The 25,421-nt window shown below is 38.3% G+C and overlaps 1 protein-coding gene across 2 annotated transcripts in view; it reads left to right on the top strand.

Annotated features, from left to right (window-relative positions):
- Positions 1 to 25,421, top strand: part of LOC306845330 (E3 ubiquitin-protein ligase PDZRN3-B-like) — an 88,101-nt gene that overhangs the window by 20,125 nt on the left and 42,555 nt on the right. Inside the window, exon 1 of one of the 2 annotated variants that reach the window (XM_079378054.1) lies at positions 11,115 to 12,900. The exons of the other annotated variant lie outside the window; for it this stretch is intronic. Within the exon in view, the coding sequence (XP_079234180.1) occupies positions 12,655 to 12,900 (246 nt within the window). The 5' untranslated portion in view covers positions 11,115 to 12,654. Of the gene's footprint in view, positions 1 to 11,114; positions 12,901 to 25,421 lie in introns of those variants that run through there. 2 annotated transcript variants of the gene reach the window in all.

The raw sequence follows: 25,421 nt of genomic DNA, 5'->3' as shown, positions 1-25,421 counted from the left end.
AACACAGTTTTCGTTCCTGTGATGTCTTTTCTTTTCAACCAAGAAGTTGGGTACCAACCCAAAATCCTTTTTTAAATAGCCAGTAGCTTTTAGTAGACATTATCCAATGAGATTTTTTATAAACAAAAATCAGTCTGCGTTTTTATATTCATGAGTTTAATTTATTCCCTCATTAATGTTAAGCACATTGTCTTTTTCCTGATTTCCATATACTTTTTAACAAAACAGTTTATAATGTCATGTTTCATCTCAGAGCTGTTTGGGCAGTTATCCCAGAATAGAAAGATTCTAGATTTTAAATGAGTATATCTGCTAAAAGTTTGTATTGAAGGGTTGCAAAGAGGTAGAACATTTCTGGAAAAGTTTTTCCAAAAGTTCTCTAAAATTCAAAGTTTTATGATTGTGACTGTTTTAATGAATATATTAAGAACTTTAATAATGAATCATAATGTGAAAAAAAAAAAATAATAATAATTAATATCGGCCTATTATGATTCCAAACGCTTAGGAGAATACAATCATAGCCAATGGACATGAACTAAAAACCTAAAAACTTCAAACTGGTTCCATGAGGCATCTGTTCACTGCAGAACGTGCATCCAGAACACTCCATTTATCTAAATTATTTGATTACATGGAAGACTTACTCCCAAAATACTAACCTCTACGTCCTGACCTAGTACAGGGCTCAGCACGCAGCATCCCACAAGGATGAACATGTTGCAGTGTAAATGCACATTACTTACGCTTACACGTGCTCATTGAGTTGTTACATGATGAATTTCACATGTGGCTGCACTTCTGATGTGAACAGATCTACTCCGGATCAGACTGGGCATTTCTGTCATAACTGGACTTTTGTGGAAGGAAGGATTATTAGGCTGTTCTCAGGTCGCCTTGTAGTGAGATGTTTGTGAATGCTTGTTTGTGTTCTCGCCACAGCTGTGTACAGCCTATATGTGCTTGTCGGTGTTGGCACGGGGCAGTTGTGTAACTTCTGAGCAGGACTGCAAGTGGATTAGCCGCGTTTGACAGTTCTGTTTGTGTTGGCGCTGCTGTTGTTTTGGTGAAATTAGGTGGCACTTTGCGTTCCCTGGTGACTGTACATCTCTTCCTTATTCACTTACAGACTTCCGTTTTATGGCTTTTCTTAAAGGTCCCATGACTTGCTGTTTTTTGGATTCTTTTATATAGGCCTAAGTGGTCCCTAGTTCTTTATCTGAAGTCTTGTTCCCGACATTCAGCCTTGGTGCAGAATTTTAGCCACTATAAGCCAGTCCCACAATGAGCTTTCCTTAGGACGTGCCATTTCTGTGTCTGTAGCTTTAAATGATAATGAGGAGGAGGGTGGGTGTGTGGCCTTAACCAGCTTGCGGCCACGGTACCATGCGCTAATGTTGACAGTGGATGTAACGCAATGGCTCGTAGACACGCAGTCCTTCAAGCTTTTCAGTTTGACCCAGAATCTGATCCGGATGGAGAAGCACCGGATGAAGAAGTTGCAACTCAGCGGCTCTCCGAATAGTTTAAAATAATGTGTCTGGATACGGTCAGTGTTTCCCACACATAGACCGCAACAATATCCAACACCCGCTGCCATCAGCTCCCACGTCTCACACACACGAGCGCAACTTTAGAACAATATTTAGTAACTTTCAGACCCCTTTGGCGGCTTTTTTCCCATAACGGGTACATAATAGCAAACCTAGCGACCTTAAAAAAAAAAAAAAAAAAAAAAAAAACCTTAGCTATGATTCAGTTGGAAGATGTCTCCAGTACTGCCCCGCGAGCGCGAGGTCTCTCTCCCGGCACAGTGTCGCCTCTCTCGGCGTCTGTTCTGAGCAGTGAGCGGCAGAGAAGCAGCGCTTTCAGTTTGCCTTAAAGCAGCAGACTCATCAATAAATCATTTACAAAACAGCGTTTCCAAGCACTTGTCGCTTACTGGCTGTTTGGACTTTTAAATATGAACATAATTTGTCTGTTAATATGCTCAGTTTATTACTCAGACGCAAAACAGTAATATAGCCAAAACCACTGCATATAGTCGCTTTTTAGTGCAAGTTAGATGTATATTGATTTTATCAGACGATGTTGCAATTATAAATCAGGATTTAAGGAGTAAAGTGTGAGTGATTCAGGGTTAACATGTATTATTAATTGGTTTAGTTTTTATACTTATTTTATGAATGACAACAGAAAATATGTAAATGTGAACAGCTTTATTGGGCATTCAGTTGTATTACAGTATGTGACAGTTCATAGAGTAGAACAGATCTGAAGTGCCAAAAAACAATGCTTCGCTCGTTTGCAAGCCATGATGTCTCTCGAGGAAAAAGAAAATATTGCCCTCGCCTCGCACGGTCGTAGCTCATTTTCTCATGGGTGGACAAAGCAAAGAAAGGGGAGGTAACCTTTCCCCGTATGACGACATAAGATTTTTTTTTAGAAAATTAATATTTATATTTAGAAATTAATATTCAATTTTACATTTTTAAAAGTAAAGTAAGTTTTTTTTTTTTTTTTTTTTTTTTTTTTCTTACATTTTTCATACTGCACTTTATAATTCTTTTCATGTCAATATTCACTAGTAGCGTTGAACGACTCATTTTTGGTGCTTTATTTTTTATATATTAGGCCATAAATTTAAAATAAAAACCTTAATAAAGATATTGATTGACAATATAAATTATTAATTTACATATACAATGTTTGAGTATCATATTGGTTATCAGCTGATATAGACCTAAGAGTTTTTTCATCCATTGTTTTTATATTCCTTCTGTCTCTCAGTAGATGTCGTTATACTGCCCAGCACAACCATTTATGCATAGTTTTTTTTCCCCTTTTACTCTATATTATTCACTTTATGTTAGCATAGAAATGGTGTAGAGTTTAGCAGCAGCTGGTCAGAAAACACATGACGCTCTGACTCAATTAAGCCCTTATAAGTGCTTCTTTTTATATCCCTCCCCATGATGCCTTCATTCCTCATTCATACCAGAGACAAGCTAATAGACAGGGCTGATGAACACACAGGTCCCAAGGCTGCTGATCTCTGGGTACACACGAGTGGAAATAGAGGAGAGATGAGTTAGGAACAAGCAAAGATGGAGCAAACAAACCCTTGGGGTAGAAGTTCCAGTGAACCAGTTACAACATCCTGACATCGGGATCATTTGGAGGGAGTTAATTAATTAAACACATTTACAATACATCACACACATACACATACACACAAACACAATTAGAGTTTCTCTCCATTATGAAGTACCGAAGGCATAGACTTGTACCTAATGAGGCAGAATATTCCCCAGCGTCAACAGTGAGATGAAACAAAGCTTCTTAAAGCCCTTGAACTGCTGCTGGTGATTAGCTCAGTACATTAAACGTAATCAGAAATTTGTCCTGTGCTTTCCCCATGGTGGCAGAAGGTGAAATCATGTGTAGTAGATTTATTTAAAGACATTATAAGAGAGGAACGTGCACTAGTAAATCAGAGGATGTTTATCCGCTTCTTTTATGGGATTTTAAACAGAGGATTGGATTCCCTTTCTCTGAATGTTATTCAACAACAAATAATCAAAATAATTATTCATAGAAATTTATATTAAATTTACATGTACTGTAGGCCAGCACAAATTAACGTAGAGCTTGTGGTCTGCACCATTTTCTAATTTAATTTTTTTTTAATTGTTCAAAAGTTTTGCACATTGATAATAATTAGGAATGTTTCACGAGTACCAAATCTGTATATTAGAATGATTTCTGAAGGATCGCGTCACACTGAAGACTAGAGTAACAATGGAAGTGCATCACAGAAATAAAAGACATTTTAAAATATACTAAAATAGAAAACAGTTAAGTTAAATTGTAATAGTCTTTCTCAGTTATTAGCATTTTACTGCATTTTAATCAAATACATGAAGCTGTGGTGAGAATTCTTTCAAAAACATAAAAAAAAATGTTACCACAGATGGATACGTCTAGTATTGCAAGACCCTTTCATATCATTCTATGCTCTCCAGCTCTCTGAATGCAAGAAAATCTCCTGTGTGTATGACAGTGTTGAGCACTGATCCAAACTGAAAGTCATCAAGTACAGTTTCTGTCCTGATGCTAACCAGACCAAAAGTTACTGCCCAAAATGCCATTGTAACTAATAACAAAATTAAAAATGGATGTTTTAAATTAGAATAAAAGTCCATTTTTTGAGATTGATCAATGATGTCACTTGCTAATACATATTACCTTCCTACAGAATTGTGATGAAACCTTTTGGTTTGGTAAGGACTGTGAAACTGGTGGGAAAATCATTCAGGAATCCAAACTAAACACTGGAAAATTGACTGGAAAGTCTTTCTCATAGTTGGGTAAACGATGAGTCAAACTGCCAACAGGGCAACTTTTCTTTAAAGTGGATGGAGGAGAACCACAAGAATAGAGGAGAAAGAGACAAAAGGAAAAGCAAAAAGCAAGCATCATGGTTACTTTTCAAATCTTAGGCTTGAAGTTAAGAAAGAGGGGTGCAGGGTACGACCAAAGTCATTCCACTTGTTGGTGATCTTGTAGATGCTTCTGGGCATCTGATTTCTTTGTAGCTAATAGGTATTCATGTACAACTCATGTAAAAGTAAACCATTTGTTAGTATTTTATAATGCAGTAATGTAATTTTCTACTGGGTCTCTTTTAGAAACACGATTGGCTGTTTAAAATGAAAGGTGGGACTTCAATTCAAAGTCGCAATGCAAGTGTTATTTTTCCCATTTATTTTTATAATATCATGTGTTTGTTTTGTTGCGCAAAGCTGCCTGCTGCATAAAAAGTTTGAGCAAAAACTAAAACCTTTACAGTTTTCTTTTTACATTAACCGTCTCTCTCCCTCTGTCCTAGTTTCAACTGTTAATCATGTTCGAAATATGCCTTTGTCCTTCAGCTTTGAGTGAAGCACAAGAATTCCCTCCAGTTGTTTCACTGCTGTCAGATGTTTATCTCTAAAGACATCACCACACGCAAAAACCCACATCAAAATGTAGTATGTTGAACTTTATAATGGAACACAATGGGTGTGATTGAGTCACAGTGAGGGTTAAAGCTGCTCAGAGCTGGATAAATCATCATAATCACACCAGATGTCCCGCTCCAGCCTCTACTGAACTCCAACCCAGCATTCTCCTCAGCTGTTCCACTCAACCCGGCCAAACTCTTCGTGCTTTGCTTATCTGCTCATATCGGATTCAGTTTTGAATCACTGCTCACTTGAAGCCAAGCTCAGCTGCTATTCAGCTGGCTGTGTGGTCCACGGTTACCACACTGACACGCAGCACAATGAACCACCAGTGACAAGGAAAGATGCCCAATTTGCTGCCAGCTAGTTGATCCAACAAACAGAAGATGTAGTGTTTGTAGGATTGACTTTCTATTGGGATTTGCAGCATTTCTATTTGATAAGACATAGAATTGTAGTAAATTAACATTTGGTCGAGTGTTACGTCTATTTGACATTCAGCCATGCGGTGTAATGTGTGTTTGTGGTTTATAGGGATGTTTATTTATTTAGTTCATTAAATAGCTGTATTTTAGTGCACAAACTTAATTTTTCCATACTGAAATAACACGGAATAGTGAGTACTTTTCATTTTGTTGTGAACACGCTTATTTTATATATAAATTTTTGCCTTTTTCACAAATCTCGTTGCTATTTGCCTGGAGCAAGCAGGCATAGTTATATTTAAAAAATGTTTATGTGTGATGTTATGTAGTGATCATGGCAGTAGTAATTCATGAAATGATTATCAAATTATGGAGAAGACATGCATGGTATAGAAATTAATTTTTAACCATTTAATAAGAATTCAGGTGTCTAGATAGATTTCTTGATTTGCATAACCCCTATAGTCAGTCTTGTGTGTGTATGTGCAAACTTTAATGTGTATGTGCAAATAAATGGCACAATCAGCAAGGTACAATTAATTCTTAGGGAATTCTGTGGTTTGGATTTAGATATCACTAATTTATCTCTTACAAAGGAAAATGCTATTTTGCTGTTTTTTCCCACTACTCCAGCACAGAAACAGCTGGCACAGTGCTAACATTTCCCCACACAGCTGTGCTTCTCATATAACAAGGGTTTGTTTTTGAGTTGTTGTAAGGTAAAGTCAATAGAGAGTTTCTGCAAAATGAGTTTGTCATTTGGTGCCTTGATCACTGCACATGGAAAGTTAGGAGGAATTAATGCAAATATGCATGTGTATTATGTGTGTATAGATATACTGTTGGCCTATATGTATATATGTTCAGTGAACTGCTATCTTTCTTTTCCTTGAAAGTAGTAGTACTCAGAAGTACTCACCTTCAACACCCTAGCATTTTGCTGACAGGTTTTGCATGGGTAAGCACCACTCACCAGTTCCCTTAGTGTTACTAAATTATCTGGTTAATAATTCTAATTAGTAATGAGCAGGAGTTTTGGGTCAAAGCAGATACAAACTAAACAGCTTTTAGTCAGCTTATAGTCAGGCTACACAAGTTTTATTTTTCTGTCTGGTTTTTATTTTCTTTCCCTTGACTGAGATTTTAAATGATTTAATTGCTTTCCTTTGTTGTTTTGGATTTATTATTGTTTGTTGCCTTTGGTAGGATTAAAGGTTGCGAAATATGCTTACATAAATGGCTCAGACCGATGTGGAAAATTTGACGTCAGAAGTCTCTAACTGAACACTCCTCCACCTCTGTGGAAGATGATCGGCCCCTTAACACCACATCAGATGTCTTCAGCAGGTCAGACACATAACAGTTCAGACACTTAGGCCCTTGTGCCAGCCATGTGTTGATTCACAGATAGCCTTTCTGTCCGACAGCTCAAAAAAGGGTCATACTTTGCATTCTTGCCCAGAGCCTCTGTTCTCGGAGGATGACCTTCACGCTATCTGTCTATCAGAAGAGGCCTGAGTGCCAGTGACGGACGGGAGGGAGGTTGGGGGATGAAGGGGTAACTCGCTGACCTATGATTCTTGCACATATCTCAGCCATGAGCTTGTCACAGAGACTTGAAACAAAATAAGAAAGGCTAAATGTTATTGATGTAAGGCAAAATCCTGGGTGTAATGCATGGAGATTTCATTGAGTCTTGTCCCAATGGACTGGGCAGACGTTCTCCAAGCCAAAGAGGAAGTGGTTTGAGGGGAAGGGAAAGCCTAGTGGGGCTGGGTCCACTTCAGAGCCAAGCCTGGCCCCAATGGGACGTAGCAAGTCCGTTTGATGTGCTGCCACAAATGCAGGTTCTCATGATCTTCGCTGCAAGCGCACACTCATGCAAACAGCTGGATGGAAAATAAAGCAAACGAAAATGTTTTGAGCCATCAAGCGTAAAGCTTCCACATAAGTTGCTCAACATGTCAAGTCCGGTTTATTAAATCAGGCTCTTATAATCATGCAAATAAAACAAAAACTAGAGAGATTATGCTTCACTGTACGGTTATAAAGCCAAGGGGCTCGTCTCCAAATGATTTGATGTGACATTATCACATCTATACAGAAGGAGTAGGAACTGAGCTTTCAGTTTAGCTCCAACTCTAATCAATCACACCTGCCTTTAATTTTCATGGAATCCTGAGGACCTTAATTAGTTGCTTCAGGTGTGTTTGATTAGAGTTGGAGCTAAACTTTGCAGGACAGTCAATCACCAGGAACAGGGTCGGGCACTCCTGATGTAGACTGTCTATCTCTCTTAGGAAACAAACCTCATTCACTTTCAAGAGGTTTGAGCCTAGAGCATTGAAAACAACATGGGAATCAGACATAGGAGGGGAAAACATTTGTTAGTCACTATTTCAGCTTCATGATTTTGCAGATAGTCATCAGAAACTGATTCATCAGATCAGCAACAGCTTTTTTCTAGAAGATCATTAGTGTTCAGATTCTTCGAGTTTATTAAAACTCCTCTACCCCCATTATTCCCGCCAAAGCCTTAGGTGTTCCTGGAGGTCTTGTAAACCCTGATTTGCTAACATGCTGGAGCTAATTGAGAGGGGCTTCTCTCCTTGTACACAATAACAGCTGAGGTCCAGAGATGTCATGCCTGCACTAATCAACATCAACTGCCTGCAAATTACCAACACATGCTGCCCACTTAGTGCTGGAGGTGGGACCAGGCAAGTGGCTGTAGGACACCATAAAGTACTTGAACTGGAAAAGTGTGATTTCTGAGTTGGCTAGGCCCTGAATTAGGCCTAGAAGTTTCCTTCATGTAGTTATTTGTGAGTTAACAAACATGGCCTTTTTAAAAATGTACTTGTGTCTAAAAGTGTGCGCTTCTCATTTTTATTTCAACTGTAGGCTAGTTTCCATCCACATTTTTAAAAGCACCGAAATGTGAATAAAAAAAAAAAGCACATCAAAAAGTCAAGAGACTGAATGATTTGTTCAGATAATTATTTATTTTTCATTTATTTATTTTTCAAAAAAAATTCAGGTTTCTAGTGCTATCAAACGATTAATCGCAATGAATCCCATCCAAAATAAAAGTTGTTGTTTATGTAATTATATGTGTGTGTACCGTGTATATGTATTATGTATATATAAATACACACACATACAGTATATATTTGGAAAATATTTACATGTATATATTTAGATTTATAGAATTTAGATTATATATAAATATATTTAATATACCAATATAACATATTTTTATTAAATATGTACATGCATGTGAGTGTATTTATATGTACATAATAAATATACACAGTGCACACACATTTTATGTAAACAAAAACTTTCATCTTGGATGTGATTAATCGTTTGACAGCACTAATTAATACATTTTGAAACGTTTATAAATGTAATATTTAATATTATATAATTTGTTTATTATTTAGCTCACTATTACTGTATTTGGCTCTGATCATGGACCAGATGAGAATAGTCCAGTCATCTTCAATACGTAATTCCTCCACATTTGGCCAAATGTTTGGGACCTTCAGCCTACATTAGTGGCCGCAAAGCTGTACACAGTTAGAAAAAATAACATACATTTCTGTTTTCCCAATTAGCAACTTACTGTTACAGACATGATTTAGATTCATGCAAAAATTCACCCATTCCCCCCTCAGGAACCCATAAATCTTGCTGAGGAATCAGCCCAGCCATCAGTGTGAGGAAAAGAACATGAAGCAGCGACTACTTCACACGCACAGATTACTGCCTTTAATTTTATTAGCAGACCAGCCTCCGCTCCGTCTGTTGCAGGCAGTCACAGCATGGACTGGAAACATAACATGTAAATGAAATATTCTGACTTATTTTCTTATTTAACAATTTTTACTTTTCTGATTTATGTATCTTCTGAGTTGACATCTCATGTGATCCGACTTTGCCAGGCTCAGTGGAAGGCCTGAATTATGACACCAGTAGTTTATGTCCAGCTGGAGCTAAGACAGCTCTTTGCTTAGAGGCCGAGTCATTTTTAATATAAGAAGCAGATGATCTTATTTTTGGCTTTGCTGTAGGTACATTAACATCATTTATTCCAGGCTGGTTTTAAGCCTTTTCTGGTGGGTGGCCTCTGTGTTTGAAGCCCAGTCATCTTGGACACTTAGAAACTGACCGACCACTCCACCCAGCAACATGATTTATATGAATTACATGCTAACCCGGGTCAGAGGATTCATTCCGTATTATCCATGAAATCATTTTTATGTTTACATTCTCTTGTGTTATTGTTGCTCTGTTTCTTGATCTACATTAAGGGACACTTACATCGGTTTGGTTGAGTTTACAGCTGTAGGGAAAATCAGATTTATTTTGTTTCCTTTTCTTCCTGTTTTTTTTTTTCTGTTCATATTGCAGTCACTTTTGCTAGCACATCCACATTGGTTGTCCTAAGGTTCACCATACATCACACTTCAGCAATGCATGTTGAGCCATTGATAATATTTCTCATGACCGCACTATGCAAAAACCAGACGCGAGCCATCCAGAATTGGTTTGAGAATGCCGCCGCAGCATAAATGGCTGCCCACTGCTAGTGTGTGTTCACGGTGTGTGTGTGTGTTCACTGCTGTGTGTGTGCACTTTGGATGGGTTAAATGCAGAGCACGAATTCCGAGTATGGGTCACCATACTTGGCCGTATGTCATGTCACTTTCACTTTAAAAGAAGGCAGCGGCTATTTGCGCTAAGTGTAAATAGCAATTAGATGCTATTTACACTATGTGCAAATAGCATATTTTCTTAGCGATAGATACTATTTACACTGTTAATATAGAAAGATTTTCTGCTATTTATATACTACTTATTGCAAATAGTGGCAATTACCTGCACCTCAGTAATGTAGTACATTATAAAACAGTACGCAATAATAACGTATTGAGAGTAAACTATAGTTTTAATTCAAATTATTAAATGCATGCCACCTTATTGGGACAATAAAGCCTTCCCTACACCTACCCGATACATTATTTTCAACGTTTTGATTATTTCCTTAATTTTTATTGAAAATAAATGCCTTTCTGATGCGATATGAGATTTGAAAAGGGAGAAAAAAATTCGGCAAAAGTCGGGTTCGAACTCATGTCAATAGCGTCAAAAGGCATGCGCCATACCATCTACGCCACTGAAACTGAGTGTCTTTTTTCAGTCTTGACTATCCTAATCACACGTTGGTGGGTGGAGTTAGTGTAAATAGCCTTTGCCAACAAGACAGGCTATTTGTCCTTAGTGTAAATAAACACTACGTTAAAAGAAATAGAAATTCATGAGGCTAATTTACAACTAGAAAGCAAAGTCTGTCAAAACTAACTAACAAAAATTACCTGAACATTGGCTTGACAAAGTTTTAATTGCAGTGTAATCAAAATTTGATGGTTTATAGGGAGTGGATTCATGGATGGATAGAAAGATGGATAAATAGATGGATGGGTCTTTTTTTTTTTTTTTTTTAAGTTTAGATGCTTTATCAGAGTAAATATATTAACTTTTGTAAACCATGGAGGAAGAACTTTTGGATCGGCCTTGTGAAATTCTCCTTTTTTTTTCTTTTGGGGTACTTTTTTTTTGCCTGTCTGAACAAGGCCTAACTATGTTGTCTGTCATGTTCTTGAGATGTTTGGGTAGAGATGACATTTGAACTGAGGTTACAAGGTCAGTGTTCAACAGACACTGATGTTTAGTTTCTTACTTTGCCTTTTCTCTTGTTGCTGTTGCATTTCAAACATTTGAACCCCCCACTGTCCATTGTAAATGGATGACAGAGTTAATTTGTCACTTACTAGTGTTGACATGAATACTCAACTCCCAAGAGTAGTGTTTCTGAACTTTAAAAACATCAATTATTATTATTTTTTATATCTATGAAATTTGATTGGCTAATTACATTCAACTGCTTTTTAGTCCAGACATTAATATCCTGTTCTTGACTAAAAGAGATTAACTGTGGTTTGATGAAAGGTTAGCTTGCTAGGACCAGTTCCCATGAGTATCAGTGTTCAAAATGAGCTTGATATTTGTTCGATCTAACCTATGATCCGTTGCACTAGATTTCTCAGTGCCGTCATGCACTTTGATTCTCCACCTGGCATGCATGCTATTTCATCCACATTAACATATCAAGGTTCTGAGATGTGTAATTTATCAGGCTTCAGGTCTTGTCATGGAAAACAAGCTACTTTATCTTCAAGTCTCCCAGTAGCAGTCACCAATGCTAGAAAGCCAATACGGTTGAAGAGGGCGCACTGGCATGCCGTGTAATTTTATCTACATGCATGCCTTACTTTGTAGATTTATGCTGATAACCACCAATGATACGGTTCAGTCTTTTGGCATGACTGACGCTCATGAACATCTGAGAAGCCTGCTGACTGCTCATTAACAGATTTTATTATTAGCCGACCTCGGTTACTGGCACATCTTCGGTGGGTCTGCGCTTCTGACATGTCTAACAAATCGCTATCCGTTGTTCTAGCGAATCCAATCGCTTTGACTTGGAACGCATCTGCACACATGCTTTACTACAGCTGTTTTCGGAAAGTTTAGAAAAGCGCAGTCTTCTGGGAAGGGCTTAACGACAGTATAATGCGAAGAGCAGAGCGTCCACATGTTGCGTCTGTCACTTTTCTGAACCCTGAGCTTCATTCTATGTGGTTAGCAGACCCTAGCTCAATGGCTTTTTGACTTGGGTTCTTGTTTGTTTACAACATGTGTTCTTCACCAACGGCAGGCTGCTGCAAACCCCCAGCCTGCTGCTTGTGACATGGGGTTTTAATTATGGCCAAGTCTGTGAATAGTTTTTTTTTTTTTTTTTTAAATGTCCACATTCATACTAGCCTTGAGCCTAGCAGACCTTAGCTCCTCGCAGAGGCCCCGAACAGAGACGCTCTTGTGCAGCCCCTGTGTGAGCACGTCAGCTCTCATGGGAAAAAATGTGAGAAATGTCTCAGATTCACAGTCAAGACTGTTTTCTGCAAAGGACGTCATGTTACACTGTCAGAAATGTGCAAAAATTGTACCTTGTCACTGGCGCAGGACCTTTGTACCTAAGGGTAGTGGTAAAGTTGGGTCTTTGAAAGGTGGTTCAATTGAAGTAATAAGTATTATCTTTTATTCCTGATGTTCAGCTACTGCATATCATATCTTTAAAAGCTCAAAAGACAAGCCAAATGACAGAACTCATGTGGACCAAATGTGTTAGACATTCCGTCCACAGGCATTCTGTCCTTTGGCTGGTCTTTATAGCTTTTCCAATGTTCAAAAAGCCAATATTGTCTGTCATATGCTGTGCGATGAGATATTTACAAGTGTCAACAGGATTCTTTCTGGGGACATTTGATCCGTTTCCTTTTGGACAGATGTCTTCTTCACCTGTGTCCTGTGTCGTGCTTTGGAATGGCGCTAATCGGAGGCAGGTTAGTTTTATAGCTCTATTTCTCTGTGGTCTGCAAAAGTGATCAGCCAGGGCTGGGCGATATGGCCTAAAAAAAAAAAATCCCAGATTTTTTTATTTTATTTTTTTACAAAAAATCAGATTTACGATTTTAAAATCAGTCTGCAGATGACAAAGAAATTGTTCAAAACAAGTTCTAACTTTAAAGAGTGTCTATTTACACTAACACCGCCCACCAACATGCGATTGAGTTAGACGCACGTATAGCATCAGTTTCAGTGGTGTAGATGGTATGGCGCATGCTTTTTGATGCAATCGACCTGAGTTCGAGCCTGCCCTTTTCAAATCTCATATCGCATCGGAAAGGCATTTATTTTTAATAAAAATTAAGGAAATAATCAAAAAGTTGAAAATAAAAGTGTTGGGTAGGGTTAGGGTAGGTGTAGGGAGGGCTTTATTGTCCCAATAAGGTGGCAACCATTTAATAATTTGAATTAAGTCAAATTTATTTATATAGCACCTTTCACAGACAAGGAGTCACAAAGTGCTTTACAACACTATCAGTAAAACAAATCAAACATACAATCAAAAATAAAATAAAAACATAAAAACAAAACAAATTAGAGACCGAATAAAAGCTTGTCCAAAGAGGTGCGTCTTTAGGTGTCTTTTAAAAGAGTCTACAGAGCCCATTGTTCTAAGTGGTTAGAGGGAGAGCGTTCCAGAGCCTTGGAGCCAAAGCACAAAAAGCATGATCACCTTTTATCTTAAGACGTGTTCTAGGAATATTTAGAAGGTCCAGGTCAGAAGACCTTAAAGACCGACCAGGAGAATGTGCATACAATAGTATAATGTCTTATAATAATTAAAACTATAATTTACACTCAATACGTTATTGTGTAAGGTTTTATAATGTACTACAATACTGAGGTACAGATAATTGCCACTATTTGCAATAAATAGCCTAGCATAAATAGCAGAAAATCTAGCAATTTTAACAGTGTAAATAGAATCCATCGCTATTTGCACTTAGTGTAAATAGTATCTATTGCTAAGAAAATATGCTATTTGCACTTATAGTATAAAATAGCTATAAAAATGGCTATAAATAGCTATTTGCACTTATTAGTATAAATAGAATCTAATTGTTATTTACACTCAGTGCTCACTGATAGCCGCTGCCCTAACTTTATTTTGTTTTCATTTTCCCTTCTGGGATTTGATCTGGATTTCCCCCCTTGGGGTTAAAGTGCATTCAGAAACAACAAGCCAAAAAGACAGTGAAAATGTAACACAAAATAACGTAACGTAACGTAACATAACATAAAATGTAATGTAGGCCTAACATAAGACATAAAATTATGTGACGCCCTTTGGCCTGAATCGTGAATCAGTATTCAGAAAGGCACAGAAAACAAATAACGATTGCTAAAGTTTGCCTGTTACATTACCAGTGTTTCCCACAGACTTGGACTTTATTTGTGGCTGCATAAATGCAAATTAATTCTCTGCCAGCAGAAGGTGCTTGTAGAGCACGGAGAAATAGAGGTTTCTTTGTTAACGGTGTACAGAAATTAGCTCTCTGCTCACAAACGCTGCTTTATCAGACATTATGCAAGATGAAATGAAAATGACATCCAAAATTTTCTGAAGACAGTCTGTTTCCTTCAGAAATGCAGTGATATAAAGACACACGCACCGCGATTCGATTCTGAAACGTGCAGCGCTTGCTTATTCAATGAAGTCAAGCAGTTTCAATGCCATGCATAATAGCGGCTCCATGATGCCCGCAATTTTATATACAGTATGATTTCCTAATGATATAACTGCGAAAGTATTGATATGTATCTCCTATCTCGTATTTATTGTAGTTCTGTAGTACACGTCTTTTTTTTTAGAAAAAACGATTTTCATTCAAACAAGTCGACATAAACTACACATTCGTGTTAATCGATAAAATCGATTTATCGCCCAGCCCTAGCATGATCCCTCCCCACCAAATCCACAGCTCCAGAGCACACATAATTCACCATAATGGCCGCATTTTACCCAAATCCTTAGTCCGAATAGGATATTTTGTTAACTGACTGCTTGGACAGACCTGAAAAGAGCAGGCAAGGACTGAACGGAAGAGATGGAGGGAGGAGTTTGGGGGGGGGGAATGAGAAGTATCAGCACAGCTGTATTTGCAGCTGAGCATTGTGCTGCAGAAGTCTACGGACTTGATTGGCTACATCTGGCATCATTACGACCACATTTAGTCCACAAAAAGCGGACATCCTTTTCAGATTGCTCCTGTAGCCAGTTTGTGAATCTAGCTCGCTTGTATCCATCCGAGCAGCTTGATGATTTCTGACCCTTCATTCTGTAGTCAACCGTGCTGGTTATGTGATCCAGATGGAGATAGTGGCCCTTTGCTTGCAATACTAGATTTAACCAACGCGACCTTCTCGTGACATGTGGGACCTGGTTTTCATTGCCTTTCACCCCTGTAGGCAAGCGCAAGTGTGAAATGTGATACCTCCCAGACAAAGCTTTTTTGGCCTGAACTCTAGACCTGGAAAGTCTGAGAAGATACAGAAACCGGCTGATGGACTGTGGTCCTGACCTGGAGAGAATGGGAATGAAGGAGATACATAGAGGTTTTTGAATGAGGAAGAAGTGGAGGTGTTTTGGGAGAGTAGATTTTGGGAGTGCGCCATGGCTGTGGATCTGCACCCCTCCCCCTGGAGGAGCGGCGTTTCCTGCTGCAGCTCTCGGCTGAAATCAGATTCCCAACCTTGCTCGGGCCTTGTTTTTCTTGGCACGAGCCAAACACAGACACTCACAGAGACTGCTGTCAGAGTCTTCATCCCTCATTTTCTCTTTCTCCCTTTCCTCTTTTTCATCGCCTTCTCCTCCTCACCCACCTCCGTTTTTCTCATTCGATTGAAAGAAACAGCATCCCCAGTACTGTCTCACCAGGGTTTTTTTTGGACGTAACCTGATCTGTCCTCACCCTGCACACATTTTAATAACATTTAAACATCTCCAGATGTAATTCGAAAATAAAGCGGCACGAACGTTTGCTGGAGGCTTTGCGGTTTCACGCTCTCATTTTTTTTTTTAACATTGACTGTTGAGCCATGTGAGATCTTTCCTCGTTCTCTGCTGGCAGTTATCTTGATGTGCTCCGTTATTTCGATACAGGACCCAAAGGAAAACACAGTTCGCTAACAAATATTCACCATAACCTAAACACATTGTAATGTTTTCATTCTCCTAGTTTACCTACCTCATTGTTAAGGTGATGTTGGATGTTACTTATGTAAGCATAGGAGCGTCTTAAGGTTATACCAAGGCAGTACTGGACCGTTTAGCACCTGCTGGTAGCTGCTGTAACTACACCATCTAGTTATAAAAGCAACTTTCACCATAGACTGCTATTCATAATTACCTTTGTTTGGTTCTATATTATATTTATTATATATTTAACAATATTATAATATTATTTTTATAATATTTACCATTTTTGTACAATTTTAATTTATTTTTATATTAATATTATAGTTCCACTATAAAACGGACTATGCTTTACCAGCAACTTTTTATTTTTTTTATTTAATTTTTTTACATTTTCTGTCTGCTGCAGAAGCTTAAGAACTTGGGACTATGAGCATTCTTGTGCTGCCTTCAGGCAAACTGCATTGTCAAGACTAAATTTTTCCATGGTTCCAGAGTGATTAGTCACATGGCCTTTTTTACGAATCAGATGATAGATTCAAAGTCATGTGGTTCCCATGAACACAGATGGCAGATCTGAGATGCATCGGAGTAGGTCTTCGTCAACAATGTCCTTTGAGATGAATGGAAATTACAGCTTTATCCTGAATTTGTGCCAGTATATTCGGCAAATCTGAATAATTTTTGCCAGTTTCATGCATATATGCATTACAAACTGCAGTTGGCATACCAATGGCTGCCTCTCAGCCCCTGGCTACAAAAAAATGACCACCTTTGTGTTTGAAGGGCTATAAAAAGGGTCTCTGTCTCTAGTTCCCTGTCAATGGCTCTGACACTGAGGGTGTCTTATTTATATTAAAGACTAATGCACAGTCCAGTCCTGCAAGTCTGTGTGTGTGTGAGAGACTCTTTCTCAAGGGGAGGGACTATTGAAACAGACTGAGCTCATCAGGACAGTTAAACAGTCCCACATTTGAGGGAGTCAGAAGAGAGAGAGAGACTTCTGGGCTACATTTAGTGTGTGCTTGAATGCAGCTAACATGCTGCCGAGCTCCTAAAAAGACTTGTATCACATCACTGGATATCTCTTCTTCTCTTACCTACAGCAGAGACTTAAATTAACTCCATATTATGTTAAATTTGCCATATGACGACATTACCGAATCACAAAATTACACCAGTGTTTGGCTTTCCGCATCATACACAAGAAAAGTTTCCCATTGTTTTCCAGCAGTTTGTGTTTAAATGGAGGGATGTTGTGGTGGGGGGGGGTGTTTAATATTACATCACATCGTCCATTTAACCACCCGACTGAGTGATTATACTATTATGGCTGTTTATAAATAGACAACAAAACCTTGTTAAACTATTGGCAGACCACATTACCAATCCCAAAGAATAGTCAGAAAACTAAGACATTTTGGATGGATAGAAAACCAGAATCAGTCGCTGCATGCGCAGCTGTCTGGTTTGGCTTTAACAGCACTCGTTTTAAAATCCCTATACAGCACAATTATTAACCACTGCACCGGTTGAGATTGTTGCTGTTTTGTTGTGCATGACTGCTATAACTAGTATGCGTAGGGTAGGGGGTCTCAAGGCTTTGTGGGGGGTTGTAGTGAGTTATATGGGAAGGTACGACAGTAACAAAACAAAACATCCACACACAGCAAGCAGAGTGCGTGTCTCTACAGCCCTGTCCAAATTGAAAGCCTCTGTCCCTGCATTCAGTACCAATTAAATGCTCCCCTTTGTGGCCGGGCCGAAACAGCTGCAATGACTCCACTGAGTCTGTTAAGACCAGGCTAGAGCCAGGCCCCCTCTGCGCTCCAAAACACACACGCTGCGAGACCATGAGAGAGAGCAAAAAGAGAGCAAACAGCAAAGGTTAGATAAGAGGCAAAAATCACATCCAAATGTTTACGCAAGAGGCAGCGTCGCTACTTCCCTCACCTTTATCTCGTCTATATAATAACGCACAATTATAGAAGAGATAGCGGCGCACTGACAACAGGACGGTGCCGCAGGAAATGAGAAATGGCTAGTAAACAAACACTTCGGAGAGTGTGCTTTGATGTAAAACACGAGCCTCATCAAGGCTGGGAGACGTCTATCGTTTAAAATGACTTGGATTTCTCATGTAAAAAGATGTTATCACTTGGTGGGCGTCTTGGCATGATTCTACACATTTTTTAAATTTTACTTGAAGCTTTCTTTGCAATTTAAAGTGTTCATATCTGGACGACATAACTGCATTTCTTCTCTTTTGCAGAGGCGATGTTTGAAGTATAATTTGTCCAGTAGCGTCTCGTCCAGTAGAGATGATAATACTCCTTTCAAAAGTCTGAGATAGACTGATCCAGGCTAAATTTAAACCCGTGGACAGACATGGCGCGCCAGTGGTGCATGTCTCCATTCCACTCTCAGCTTGCTATGTGACTCTGTACATTTCTATAGGCTTATGGTACACTGCTCCCTGTAATATTACAGCAAGTTAAAGGTTCTTTTGGTGCATTTCAACACAGTTATGTAATACACTTAGAATTTGGGAAAAGAGGCAAAGACTTTTCACATTTCCAGATCTTTGCAGCAAGTAATTGAAGTAGTAGATGGCAACAAATGAAGTAAGGGGAAAAGTCTGAAAAGAGGGATGTAGAAAATAAATATTATATTACATTACATTATATTGTAATTGCAATTAATATATTTTCTATAGTGGTTATGTTTTTGTAGTTAAAGTTTTTTGAGAGCAGTTTCTATAAAGTTGTATCAATATATATTAATTTTAAAAATAGTTTAAATTATTTTTTTCAAAAAAATAAGTATTCTATTCTATTCTCTGTACTCTATTTACTAATAAATGATTTTTACATATTATTGTATTTAAAGTGAAAATTATTTAATATATGTAGTCGATATCCATCTAGCTATATTTTACTTTTAAAAAATTAAATTGGCTGGAAATAGTTTTTTAGTATATACTGTGGTTAGTTGCATGTATTTATATAAGTACAATTTTGCATGTTTTTGTTCATATGTGATCTATGTTCTCATGTGAGGAATAGTGTTGAAATGCAGCCAAAGAGTTCAGTCAGGTTAGTCATAGTATAACTAGAGAACATAAACTGCTCATCAGCTTTTCTGTCTGTCTTTGCCTCTGTCTCTATATCTCTCTATCTCTGTTTCTTCGTTACGAGACCCCTAATCTGTCTTTGAAGATGACGGCAGGGATTAAAACAGAACCCTGTGGTTATAACATCAGTCACTTGTGTGTGTGTGTGTCTGCGTTTTTGTGACAAATGAGGACATAAATATGTATAATGACACAGGTATATGACACAGGTATTACAAGGTGAAGGTGACTTTTCAGGACATTGGCCCATGTCCCCACTTTTCAAAACGCTTATAAATCATACAGAGTGAGTTTTTTGGGGGGAAATTAGAAATGCACAGTCTCCTGTGAGGGCTAAGTTTAGGTGTAGGGCAATAGCACATGCAGTTTGTACAGTATAAAAACCATTATGCCTATGGGATGTCCCCACTTTTCACAAAAGCAAACGTGTGTGTGTGCGCGTGCATAGATGGGGTGAACGGGAGCGAAATCCAGACAGACAGTACATGTCACATTTATTGGGCACAATTTGTTCTCAGGTTTGTTCTCTGGTTTTATGTTTTTAGTAATACACCTAGAAATAAAAGTGTTATTTTGTCCATATTAAAATACTTTTATTGTACTCTGTCACTAACTATCCTATGTCTTCCACTGTGTGTGTGTGTGTGCAGAAGCATGATTTGGGGAAAAATCAGTTCCTTTTGGTAAAGCAATTGCACACGTCACTTTTACGAAAGTCCTACACATTCTCTTTCTACATTATTTGACTATGGGAAAAAATATATTTTACTAACAGAGAAAACAACAGTTTAAGAGAGTACTGATAACCTTAATGTCTGTTAAACAAAAATCTCAATGTAATCTGCAGTCACCGAATTAACCTGAACGCAGAGTGTTACAGTGCCTTTATCGTCCTCATAGAGTTAGCTGTTAATGTGACATCTGCTGACATGCTCCATTGCATGTGCAGTCACCTGCCTCAGTGTGTGTGTATGCACTGGAATGCTAATAGTAGATCTGCAAATTAATATAAGACTCTACATTGTCTGTTGTTAAACAGTGTTGATTCCCAGAGCAAAGTTTTGTGGCTCAGAAAAAAACAATGAGAATTCCACTGTCTCCTGAGTCTTAAAAGAGCAACATCAAAGTATCATATTTTCCTCAGATGTTTTTTTCTTCAATTCTTCAAGAGAAATAAAAATACACACAGTTAAGACATTTGTTGACATGCAGTATGAGTATAGAGCTAGAAATTAAATGTAGACAACATAGATTAGATTATTTGGTCTTTTATATATTAAATATATAAATTGCACACTTTGAGATCTCCTGTGAAACTATAAAGGGTTTTTTACTCAGGAGAAATGTCTGAGTAACAGGACACTTGATTAAAGCCTCTACTTGCTCTCTGTTGTTTTATTGCTGTGTAAGAGAAATAGTTGAGACATTAAAGAGATCTCTTGAGATTTTTTTTCTTTTCTGTGGGATGTTGCGTGGCATGCATATGTTATATTTTACTGTGAGAGCAAAAGAATTTCAGTATAAGATTTAGAGTTGACAAATAAAAAACCTAAAAACCTCGGTGTATGCGCATGCCTTTCAGTGTAGTTTCCCCCAGCCAACTCTGGAAAGGCCAGTGTCCTTCATTAAACACAGCCAGTCATCCCCAAATAAGGCAAACACTGTGCCCTTCATACACTTCCAGCCCCCTGCTGTACTGCCAACAAGCTTGCATTTAACACTAGCATAAAACCAGACCCTCCAAATACTGCAGCACACTAATGCTTTACAGTCAAACTTCATCAAGAGAAAAGTGCTATTGTTAGTAGCATTTGCCAAAGCAAGATTTGCTATTAGTATTGCTAATATCTTAGAGAAACTCCTCTCCCTAAGAAGTCGGTATGCTTTTTTAAGTGTTTTTTAAACTGAATATATTTTTCCTTAGCAGGTTTGAGCACGGAGACAAAACAAAAAACAAAGAAAGGGAAAAAAAATCACTCCAGTCAAATGAATAAATAAAAGAATGAATTGAGACTACAAGATGTTTTCAGCTCCATTTAATGATTGTAATCATCAGATTGAAACAATTCTGGTTTTGAAAATATTAATATTTTGCCATATGGGGCCAACAGTCTTGGAACTATTACAGACTGTCAGCCAATCAGAATCAGGCATTCAACTGCACTGTGATATAATATGCAGTAATGCTTTGTCACTTGTTTATTAATCTCTTTATTTTTCTCTCTCCTTCTGTTTTTCTCTCCCCAGGTAAGACTTGAAATCTGAATCTTCTCACCTATAAAGTATGCAGTCCTTCATGTAAGTAGCTGTGGTGTTTCTGTTGTGCTTTATTCATCCTGCAGACGTGTAATATACCCTGCATAATGTTGTTTTGACAAACCCTTGGGCAGTTGTGTCTTTTGAAACATCGGGAGCTAAGCTTTCCCTCCCACCTCTCCACTATCTTGTAATCCCGCTGTCAGGCAAACAAAGCCCCTTTGCGGACGTGAGTTGATACCATCTTTTCTCTCTGTTCCTCTGCTTTCTGCAAAGAGGAGCCATTTAACCATCTTTAATCTTTCCTGACCACCACTGGCATAGCCATAATAGATCCTTAACCTGGGTTGCCCATCTCGTTAGCATAATCAGCAGTTAAAAAGCAACTTCCCATGGTTTTTTTGTAATTGCTGTCAAAGCGATACGGTGGAGGTAAACCATCAGGGGAATACTCAGGCTCGGTGAAAACGATGTGTCAGGATTTGCGGGATAAAAGAAAGAGAGTGGGCCTTTTAGCCAGGGCTTTGAGAAGGTAAGTGCGCTTCTCGTTTCTAGGGCCAAAAGGGAGAGAGTGAAAGCCGTAGTTGTGTGAATCTGAGAGGCAGGCGAGCAACAGGTCACGAGGAGCATTATGTTGAGCACTTAACCTCAGACTCAGAGACCCTCGCCTCTGCACGCAGCTGCACACGCGCTCACGGCCTGGCTAGCGTTATCTTGACCAGACTCTACCTGGGAAGACATGCTTGGCTGGGAAACAAGACGGATAAGAAGCCTGCAGAACAGGGAGGACAAAAAACACACCGTTCTGATGTCTGGAGGGGGACAGGAGAAAGACAGGAAGGAGATGAAACTTAAAGATCCTGGGTCTTTTTGCTCTTTGTTACTAACTAGTGCACCTTTAATTTTTGGTCACCATGAAATGTTAACGTTTTAATGGAGATTTCCGTTGATAGGTTTATCTGTGTTATTTTTTCCTGTATATTTAGAAGGAATATTTTTCATCTTGAGTCTGCATTTGAAACTAATTTTTGTCTATCTGAATCACACAATGGAAATATGGGGTCTTCCATTTCATGTTGATTTTAACAGTATAATCTAATTTAGCTTTCTTCAGTAGTGTTAAATTGTATTTTAGGAAAGTTAATTTTGCCAAGCAGGATGTGTTCCTGAATCAACAACTTTTGCAGTTTCTGGAACTACATTCTTGTCAAACAAACATAGTCCTAACCATAACCAATAACTAGGCCTACTCTTTATACCAAATGATAGGTTGATAAGAATGTTGTTGAATCCCAAACCTCAGCCTTAACCCTAACCCCAACCATAAAACCTAACCCTAAAATCTGATTGAATAATGTTGTTCCAGGAACAACAAAGATGTTGATCCAGGAATATGTCCTACTTGGCAAAGCTACTGTAAGCTTCGGGAAAGTTCCACCTCTTTGTCTATTTTTCTGCTTAATTAGTTGATATGAAATTAGCTACAATTAGACTGTTAGTGAAATCCACCTATATATATGTATATATACGTGTGTGTGTGTGTGTATATATATATAGATAGATAGATAGATAGATAGATAGATAGATAGATAGATAGATAGATAGATAGATAGTTTTGTGGCATTATGATGTTGATGAACAGGAAAGCTGCCTTTTCTAATCCAAGATTCAAATATTAAGTTCCAAGTGGCTCACTGATGTGGCTGGCTTTTGTATTGTTTTACTGACAAAAGCCAGCCACATCAGTGAGCCACTTGGAACTTAATATTTGAATCTTGAATTAGAAAAGGCAGCTTTCCTGTTTATCAACATCATAATGCCACAAAACTATCACTATATCACGCCTCGCCCTGGATTTATTTTTCTTTCCAAACCTAAATGCGTCTAGTCCAGACCAAAAATGCCTTAATTGCTGTGCTTTTTCATTTTTGTTCCATCGTATCAACAGATTGTTTTTTTGTTTTTTATTAGTGTAGAATTTAATGCAGTTTTCTCAAACTGAGCAATTCACCCCACAAAATTTACAGACATTTTAGATTATATTTGTTTAAATAAAAGTTCTGAGAATAGTCATGGTCAACCAGTTTGGCATAAACATCCCTTATGCAGAAAAAAAAACAGAACATACAGTCGCCTCACCTAATTGTGTTTATAAGGTTTGGTCTGGGCCGTGACACTGAGAATTCTGGGTAACGACATGAAATGGCCGAGCAAGATGATGTAAGATAACTAGTGGCAACTGAGCAGTAGTTTTTGGAACTGTTCTTGTTTTCTCAGAGAGCAGGGGTTGATGGGAGAGTGCATGAGTGACATACGTGTCAGGCAGCATGTGGACTTCCTGCTTCCACGCTTCTCTAGATGTAGCGTTGAACTTCCAGTACTCGGGGTCGGGACAGACATAAAGACATGTCTGAAGCTGTGTGTAGAATTATGATTGATTGGGTTGGGTTTATTAAGAGGAGAATTCAAAGAACTCCAGAGTGAAAATAACAATTCATGGGGCGACCCTGCAAACTTCAGAGGAGTTTCAAAGCATCAGGCAAACAGCCAAAGAACATGAAGAGTCAGCAGGGTGGAAGTTGTGAGACAGTATTTGTATGTAGTGAGACGAGATTGAATAATAGGCTAAGTGGTGCACATTGTGACGATAATTAACTCGCTCTGTCCAAAGCCATCTGCTGCCATATTGTCCTCACATGAACTTTTTTTTATCTTTTTATATAGTCAATGTAGTGCAATTATAATATATAAATTCTTACATATATAGAGTCATGTAAAGCGTTTATTTCAGTCTTCCCTTGAAAAAATCTTAGACCTCTTAGAAGTAAGTATATGTCTCAGCTCAGGTAATATTTTTACTCTTTTACTGTAGCTGGCTTGGGCAGCTTTCACGGACAGTTTCTTCTCTGATTGACATGAAACTTAAGATTTTCCTTGCATGTTTTTCCACTGGGCCCTCAATCTAGCTCTGCTCAGACCAGCACTTCTGATTTCCAAGAACAAGTCCATAGCATCCATCCTGTTCTATTTCTGTACAAAGATGGTAATTTACAGTGTACAGGAGCGTGTGGATTGAAGATCGTAAATGCAAAGGGAAACACAGAAACCGAGCAAGGCGTCAGTGGAGTGGAACGGCATTGGAGAGGCTCTCGATGTCTTTGGCTGGGCTTTAGTAGCTCCCTATCTCTGCTTTATCTTTCTTCTGTCGTGTTGAAACAAATTCATATTTAGCTTTTTTCATGCATTTTAAACCATCTTTGTTAGGAAAAAAAATAGTTTGAAGTTTCTTCAAAATTCTCTCTTTGTTCTATAGAATGAAAAAGAACTTATGGGTTTGTAATAACATGAAACGAATAAATAATAACAGAAATTGTTTAAATTTGGGAGGGGGGTGAAATGTTCCTTGTAGAGATGTATGTGAGTTTAGGTTGATGTTAATATGGTTGTTCAGTTGAGAGAAGGAGAAAAAGTAAAACTGCAGAGATCAGCTAAGGGCAATTTAGACAAGCATGCAGTGAATGAGATGATGTTTTAGGTGGCAGATGTTATGCTTGACCTCTTCTACAGACCAAGCGGTCGAGACATATGGCTAATGCAGTCATTTGTGCATTAATACAGCACACATATGTCTGTGTGTGTAGTGAGTCCAAGTCAAGTAATGCTTTGTTGGGAACGAGAACTTAGGACGGAATTTTCCAAGTTTTCTTTAGAATCTCTGGTGGACTGTTTAAGGTTATTTAAGATGATGAGCTAGTGTTACAATTTACATTTCCAGTGATATACTTCTGATTATGGGGTCTGTTCTATTACGGTGGTCTCTGTAGGGTCTTGGGTTTCCTTCTGTTTTTGTACTATTATGACCTTCTGTGCCAGCTCTGGGTTTCTCGTTGGCTTTCTGATATTTCCCTTCTCTTTAGATATTCTTTCTCTAC

Source organism: Barbus barbus (assembly GCF_936440315.1).
Source record: "Barbus barbus genome assembly, chromosome: 25".
NCBI lineage: Eukaryota > Metazoa > Chordata > Actinopteri > Cypriniformes > Cyprinidae > Barbus > Barbus barbus.
Note: the sequence above shows the minus strand (reverse complement) of the source record. Positions and strands in the feature narration are given on the sequence as shown.